Source organism: Chanos chanos, chromosome 5 (genome assembly GCF_902362185.1).
Source record: "Chanos chanos chromosome 5, fChaCha1.1, whole genome shotgun sequence".
Taxonomy (NCBI): domain Eukaryota; kingdom Metazoa; phylum Chordata; class Actinopteri; order Gonorynchiformes; family Chanidae; genus Chanos; species Chanos chanos.
The window spans coordinates 22,914,426-22,922,527 of NC_044499.1; the positions used below are offsets into that span (position 1 = coordinate 22,914,426).

The 8,102-nt window shown below is 40.9% G+C and overlaps 1 protein-coding gene across 1 annotated transcript; it reads right to left on the reverse strand.

The window, feature by feature from the left end:
- Positions 1-3,435: 3,435 nt before the first annotated feature.
- On the reverse strand, positions 3,436-5,082 carry LOC115812948 (protein FAM43A-like). Its single transcript, XM_030775511.1, has one exon. The coding sequence runs from the start codon at positions 4,975-4,977 to the stop codon at positions 3,955-3,957; it is 1,023 nt and encodes a 340-aa protein (XP_030631371.1). The 5' UTR covers positions 4,978-5,082; the 3' UTR covers positions 3,436-3,954.
- Positions 5,083-8,102: the final 3,020 nt, after the last annotated feature.

Sequence of the window (8,102 nt, forward strand, 5' to 3'; positions counted from 1 at the left end):
CGCTGAGTGCCATGCTCTATACTGCTCGCTGATATGCACGTGAACGACTGACAGTAAATATTGTTAATCACACTAGCCGACACTAAAGTGGCTTAGCTAATAATGTTTTACGTGAGCTGGACGTTTGTCTGTCTCTGTCTCTCAGTGAAAATACTGAGAACAATTGAGGGACATGGTGTCACCTTAAGACAATGTGCTATATATATAGCCTTGAGTATTCTATTTTGATCTTTTTTACTTACTGTAATGCTGTGATTTTCCTTGTTCTGATATCTACCTTCACTTCCTCTAAGAATAACAGTTCAATGTATTACCTTGCTTATTTCGTTTGACCTACACGATTTTCCAATAAAACATAAACTCCTTTTGGGGGGGGGGGGGGGGTAGGGGTGTGATCGTGTCTGAACGTGTGACAAATCTCAAGTATAATAAAGGTGAGGACGGCATTAGTGATTAACCGTCTCTGCTTTGGTGTTGCCCTCCCATTTGTACACTGCCATGTGCTGTTCTGATCAATCTTTAACACACTGAAGGTGAGTTGATTGTGTTGTTGACAGTTTTTCTTGATTGCGTGTATTAGATGAATAAGAAGAGGAAGAAGAAGAAGAAATCTAAGCTATCAGAACTCCTTTTTCTGCCCATCCTGAGTGCTCTGTTGATTTTACTCAAGATCCAAATGAGAGACCGCTTTGCACAGAGCACCATACATAATTCACCCTGTTTAATTCACATACAGGAATGAAGCAGCAGATATCGTTATCAGCGCAAGATAGCAGATCTTTTTTTTCAAGCACTATACACAGTTTATCTACATATTGTTTAAAAGCTGGGTGTAAATGAACTGTCAAATTACTAGAGTAATTGTTTTCAAAACGCTGAATCTCTGATACATACAGAAACATAAACTGATTCAAAGCGTCAGGGGAAAAAAGCGGTGCTGCATGTTTACTGATGGCTGATGTTGGTATTTGTTAAATCACTGTGTATTGAAACAAGACACTGAGGACCGGGTTCAATATTTACTCAGCCTATGTAAACTTACTGACTGATAAAACAAACCACTCATCTGAAAATGCAGGTGTTTAGATGTTTTTTTTTGTGACATGTGCTTTTGGTTTTTGTTTTTTCATTCTCAATTCACATTGTCAACAGTAAACATATTGGCCCTAACACGGATGGAATACCACATTTCTCTTGAAAAACCCACCATCAATCCGAAAATGTTATCACATCTCGTATACCCACTCATAAGGCAGTAGTGGTTGTCTTAGTGAATTTCCCTATTGCAAAACACTTGAACACTCTCTAAATGGAAAATGTACATCACAAAACTAAATAACTCAAATCAGCATCACATCCCATGTAAGGAGTAGCCTGTTCTGTCATTTCATCCATAAACACACAGTGAAATCATTTTTGTTTATCTGTAGCATTTCCCAAATAATAGTGATGTCTTTGGGCGACATACAAAACCAAAGACCCATAGAAGGTATTTTGTGTGTGTGTGTGTGTGTGTGTGTGTTGTCTCTGAACAGGCCAGCTGTGTGCTGCGCTGGATTTGAGGAAGTCAAAACAAAGCCCCAAGGGAAATAGGAAGTGGAGTTGGCCTTGGCTCTGATAAACATAGTCAATCTCTCTCTCTCTCTCTCTCTCTCTTGCAAAGATTTCTTTTTCTTTATAATACTGACACATGTTGTTCCTTTCAAACTGGAATAAAAAGTTGTGCGCGCACACACCCACACACACACCTCCATGTTCAGTATGTGCTGTTCTTAGATGTGAACACAGCCCCAAAGGCAGACAGATGGGACAAGCTTTATGCCATGTGTTCTCACCCAATAATGAATCAGTGTGTGTTTGGTCTCTTAATGACCTTCCATGTGATTGAAACAAGCTACTCTGTGAACATTGTCAGTGCACAGCATGTGACGTCCTAACCTGATTTTAAAAGGCTTTCATATTCAGAACAAGAAGGATTTTCTTTCTTCTTCCTCGACCAAAGTCCCAGGATGAAAATCTCTAGCTGTTCTGTTTTATTAGATTTCTGTATTGTGACTTACAGATACAGCTGAAATTTTCTTAGCTGAGAACTTGTCAGAACTGTGACTCTCTTTTAGCTGGAGTCTCAGAGACTTATGGAGCTCAGACTCCCTGACGTAAGATTTTATGAGATGAGACTCTTCGCTGAGACTGTCAGAGCTGAGACTCTGGGCTGGGATTGTCTGATCTGAGACTTCCTGAGTTGACACTTTCTGACATGTAGGGTCAAGCCCAGATAACAGAAACTTACTTACATGGACTCCAATACAAAATAATATCTTCATGACTGCCATAAGTCTAGGCTAGGGCCCACAGTTAACTGAATGAGTGAATGAATGAATTAAGGAATGAATAAGAGAACAAACCATAACCAAGTGATTAACTAATGAATTAGTGGCTTATATTCAGTGTATAAATGTAATTCTAATTAACTAATGAATGCACTATCTAGAGGTTTTCTCATTCATTGACACATGCCAGATCGATTGTACAAATACTGGTCTGACAGACTTCATTCTCTATTGAACAATGGAACATTTGTTAGTTAGTAGGATTATCACAGACTGTTCATGCCTTGAGGGTCTGTCTCACACATACACACACAGTCAGACACTCACACAGAGACACACAGAACAGGCTTTATGCTGGTAAAAGGAAAATTTGTGCGGTAGCATTTGGAGACTGTGTGTGTCTGTGTGTGTGTGTGTGTGCTCTTTGGGGTGATGGAAGTCCTGTGGATTGTTCTGAGGTCCAGACTTCTCTCCGTCTGTTTCCTCTGCTGTAAACAGCTCTGCTCTTGGCCTCTCATCATCCTGTTTACAGCCAGCATGACTCCAGTCACTGTCTGCACCATGTGGCCTCGATTCTGTGTCACGGATCTCGCCGCGCTGTCTGCACGCGCACACATCTACACACACACACACACATCAAAAAAAAGGTTGAACTTATCTGAAATGACCTATGTTAAACTGGATTAAATTAATCTTACTCAATTCGATTAGCAGTGCACAATTTCGTAAGTCTCGTTAATGCTGTTAAACAAGCAACAGTGTTTTGAAACAGTCCTATTTTTAGACCGACAATTGCAGGTGTTGGCTGGAGCCAAGCTGGTAAGAATGCACTTCACTACGATGTATCATAGTAACGTCAGCATGCAAAATCATAATTCAATGAGAGGGTCAGAAGTGGTTTCTAAATAATCTCAGTCCACTCTTATAATTACTGGTTGGCTGTGTTGTTTTCTGGGGTCACATGACATGCAGAAGCCGTTGTTTGACCCAGAAAGCTGTAGCAGGATCGGTTACCTAGTCTGAATGAACTGGGCCATGGTGTAGAGAACAGGAGGACGTCACTTTTGTTCAACTTCATTTTTATTTATTGATTGAGACACCAACTTAAACTCTTTCATTTGCGCAATAATCATTGATTAAGCACTTACATCACTCAACAACATACAGGTAAGAATACAGAGGTCTTGGTTTAAACTTTTGCATAGCAAAGATATGTCTGTGAAAACAGAGGGTAAATGCCAGTGTAGGCAGTATATAATCCTAGACAAGAAACACGCTATGGTTTAATTTTCACTCTGAACAGAACTGAAAACATCGAGAATGAAACTGAAGGATTGTGAAAAGTGAGATGAAAGCGAGCTCTTACTAGTTCTCTCTTTTTCTAATATCGACGTTAGACTGAAGTGAAACAAAGTGCGCGCGCGCACACACGCACACACAAACACACACAGAGGAAAGAGTCCAAACTCGAGGACAGTTCAAGAGACCACTTAGGAATTCGCTGAGCAAAGAACGCACGTGAGTTAACGGACGTGGATAATGATTAAAACAATGTTTACCATCCCTCTGCATGGCAGAACAACAACACACGTGCGTTAAATGTCTGATGCGTTTCTTAGTCTGTTCAACTAGTCTCTGTGACTTTGTCGTCTGTGAATTCATCCGAATCGGTTCCAGAGCTCAGTTCCAGATTACTGTCGATGGACGACTCGCTGCCTGTGCTGTCTCCCGAGAGAAGCCGGGTAACTTGCAGATCAGCTTTCAAAGTCTTCACGTCGTTACCTATGCTTAATTGCTCTAAATCATCGATAAGCAGTAGTCCTTCTTTAGCGTCTTCGAAACAGTCACCATCTAGAAACTCATCAAAGAGCATGGCTTTTTCCTCTTCCTCCTCACCGATCGAATCCTCGGTGATAGAGCCAAGCTTGGGCGCGCTCCGACTGCGCTCCACCGGGGGTTTGTAGAGACACTGCCCGTTCATGAGTTTCCTTATGGGGACCAGTGGAATTGTTTGTTCGCCTATGATAAGCTGTTGTTGATGCCTAGCGTCCTCTCTTCGTTTTAGCCTCTGAAACTCAGCCAGGGCAGTCGCTGAAGTTTGGTAGAGAAGAAGTGCCATAGCTTTAGCCTTCTCAGGTTTGGAAACCAGCACTGCGTGGCACCGGAGCATCACCGCTTTGTGTTTTATTTCGTGTCGGTAGATCCACGCAAATATCTTAGGGAGCCTGGAGTCAGCAACACAGTACGTTACTCTGTGTAGTAAGTACATGTGACCGGGTTTCTTTGCCTTCTCGTCCGTGTGCACCATACGTATGCCTTGCGAAGAGATTGTGAGGCGCATTTTTGTGCCATTTCTTCCCATTTCACTTTTATTCCAGATCTTGCTGATGGCAACGTCAGCGCAGCCTTCTCCTTTGGACTGAATGGTCGTAGAATTCCCCAAATAAAGGACCGTATAGGTGGGGTCTTCGGCGGAGATGTCAAACTTTCTCCTCTTGGATTTAAACATCCTCCCAATGCGATTCAATGCGCTCTCTGGATACGATTTAGCAATGGTTGTCAATACTGAATAGTTTAAGCCAACGCACTCTTTCGGTTGATTGTCGTCTTCAATCAACTCACCATCAACTGTTGTCCAGCGCTGCATTGTGTGGCTGTTTGCGGACTGCGGTCAGGTTTACACTTTCATCTGTCTGCTCTTCTTTGAGAAAACTGTCCTATCGTATTGTTTTCGACCCACCAACTGGCGCTGTTTCGCTTAATCGGGCGTCTGAGCGTAGTGCAACCGCACGTGTGCTGCCTATCATTAAATATACGGTGGGCTGTACCATCCCACCAAGGCTGTGAGGGCGGTCGAAAAAATCGAGGGAGAGGTAAATATTGTAATTTAAAGTGACAACGTCTTGTATTAATGATCAATCCAGAACTATCTACCAGTGTACACTTTAATTTTACAATTTCACTTTGTTTATTAATGAGTAAAAATACTAACAATGGCTTTTGAAATGACCATTGGTGTTTCCTGTACTTTGTGGTGTAATCCACCTAGTTGGAGAAACAATTCCATGCCAAAGACCACAGGATGACGGTCTCTGCTATTGTCTCAGTTTCTGCATCTTTGGCCAGGAAGAAAAATGTATACACACTTCTGAAATTGTATATGTGTCATGTATATACATTCTTAAAACGTGCACGCGCATGTGTGTGTGTTTCTTTCCTCTCATCTGCTGTCCAACCCCCTCAGGAGCACATGCTGTAGCGCCCCAGGCTGACGGGAGCCACTCACATGGCAGTGTTTTCATCCAGGAGGATGTTTACCCCCCCTGTATCCCGTTGCCATGCAATGTCCTGCCCTGCTATCTGACTTCATCATTCACAGAAACACTTTCAGCCTGTCCCTGATATACACAAAATCTCACTGACTCTCCACTCAACAAACTAATATCCTAAAACTGAGCATATGTCTCCTCTCTACCTTTTATGTCTCTTTTCCTAAGAACAGGGTTATAAACCAAAACCCAGTCAGGACAAAGATGGGTTACGCCTTCTTGAATTTTGGCCCTTGTTAAGGTTTGTCCTTATTTATAGTTAAGGGACATTGTCATTGTCCTTTTTGTCCATTGTTTCAGAGATACTCTGTGGTGTCAGGCCCAGGATTCTATTTTAAAAGTCTATTTAAAAAAAAAAGACTTCATAAATGAATAAAGCCAAACTGAATTTAACACTGAGTTACCATTATTTCTGACAGTTTGTATGAATATTGTTTCTGATTTTTTTTTAATTATTACTGAACACTGTCCTTCTGAGAGACTAGAGAACTATGTGTGACCTTTACAAGAGTGCAATTCTAATTTAAGGCCAAGCCAATGTCTCATTAATGAGACCGAAGATTGATTAAGTCAGGGGGTGCCGTCCTGTTTTGTTTTGTTGTGGGCATGTGAAGCCCTTTGAGACAATAAACAGTGATGTTGGGCTCTAGATAAACTTGAACTTGAACCTGATTGAATTAGAAGAGAGCACACCAGTTACTTACTATCATGATCTGATATGCTGTTCTATTTCAAAGTCCATTGTCTATTTTCAGCAAGAGGGAGGGGCACAGCCAGTGAAGATCTAATCTTTTGTTTTGATGCTACCGCATTTTATGATGGTCTTATTGTCTTATCACTCTCCTCGTTCAGGCCCTTCCAAACAGGGGAGCTATTTGTGAACTTCTTGCCTAAGTCTCACATTATTGTTTGGTTCTGAGTAGCGTTTATGACTCAGTGTGCATTTATAGATGGTCATTATGTCTGGCAAGAGACTAAAAGGCAGCCATGAAAAACAATAAAAGGTAGAGAGTTATCACCTAGTGATTAGTGTGTTACTGTGATTCCCGTGCATTAGAGATTCATCTTAGAAAGGGGCGGGGGGTTTCATAAAAACATCCAGAAGGAGCACCATGTTACCAGTGTAATAATATTGTCATTTATTTTTATCTATTTGTTTCTGGTAGAGATTACAGTCAAGTTAGTTTTAGGGTGTACTGGTTGGTAGATAGATAATTTGGTTTACCTGAATCTAGCCCTTAGCGTTTTAACTAGTGTTTAGTCCCAGCCACTGAAAGTTTAACATTCTCTTAGGTCTTCAATTCATAGCCTCCGAAGGTTCAGGCTAGATCGGATCATTGTAACTGAAACTGAAATTCAGTGAGTTGATGCTGAGACGTGGAAATGCTCAGGCCAAATATTCCGCAAAGCGCTTTGTAGAAAGAAAAAAAAATGCCATTCAAAGAAAACTGCACTAAGACACCTATAAGGTTCGCCAAAAGATAAGATGTGAAGTGTCTGAGTAAAGCTTTTCTTTTTTATTTTGTTGTGGCCTAGAATATGGATTGATTTTAAACAACAATGTAAAATAATCAAAAAATGAAAAGTTAGTAAATGTTGTGTCCAAACATAAGAGATTCTACACTTCGTTTATACTGGTCTGTCGCCAGTGGTTAGACGTAACCCACAACCGAGAGTTTATATGGTAGTTGGCATTCATTTTAATAAGCAAATAACAGATACTGGGCGACACCCCTGGAGAACAGGGTGAGCAAAAAGGCAGAGAGAAAAAGAAACTCAGCGTATGCCCCTGTGTAGCATAAACTATCAACTAACTACCAGTAGACTGGCGAGTTGTCATATTCATCAATCTTGCCACCAAAACTACACTGAGCCTCATCTTGTGAAGACTGTAAAATTTTACCGATTCACTAGAAGGCAGTATTTCACCACACCAGATGTCATTGTTAGATTGTAAAACCTTCATACTTAACTAAACTCAGAGTTTTCACTAAACTCGCTTTGTGGGATAGCCCCCTGGATTTGCCCGCTGCCACCATAAATAAATAAATAAATAGATAAATAAATAAATAAATACGGTGCACTTCCTCTGTATGGAAGCCTTTCTTGCCATGCAACCATACCTCTTTCACTAACTCAGTGTCTGAATAAAGTGTTTTGTTTGCGTTGATATTCATGAAAAGCACTGGCACCATAGTACCTGTAATAACTGATTCAAATTACTTGTCTCGTAATGACGTACTTACAATACAAATATTTTTATACCTGTTCACTCCTCTCTGTATTCTTATAATGAACATATGGCTTTACAGCCACAAAAAACAACCAAAATGAAGACACACTCAAACAACAGATTTATTGGTCATGTTGCTATGATGGAAAATGACCTGAGAACATCCTGACAGTCACAGGGATTCGAGTAAGCCCTTACACACAGGGCTTA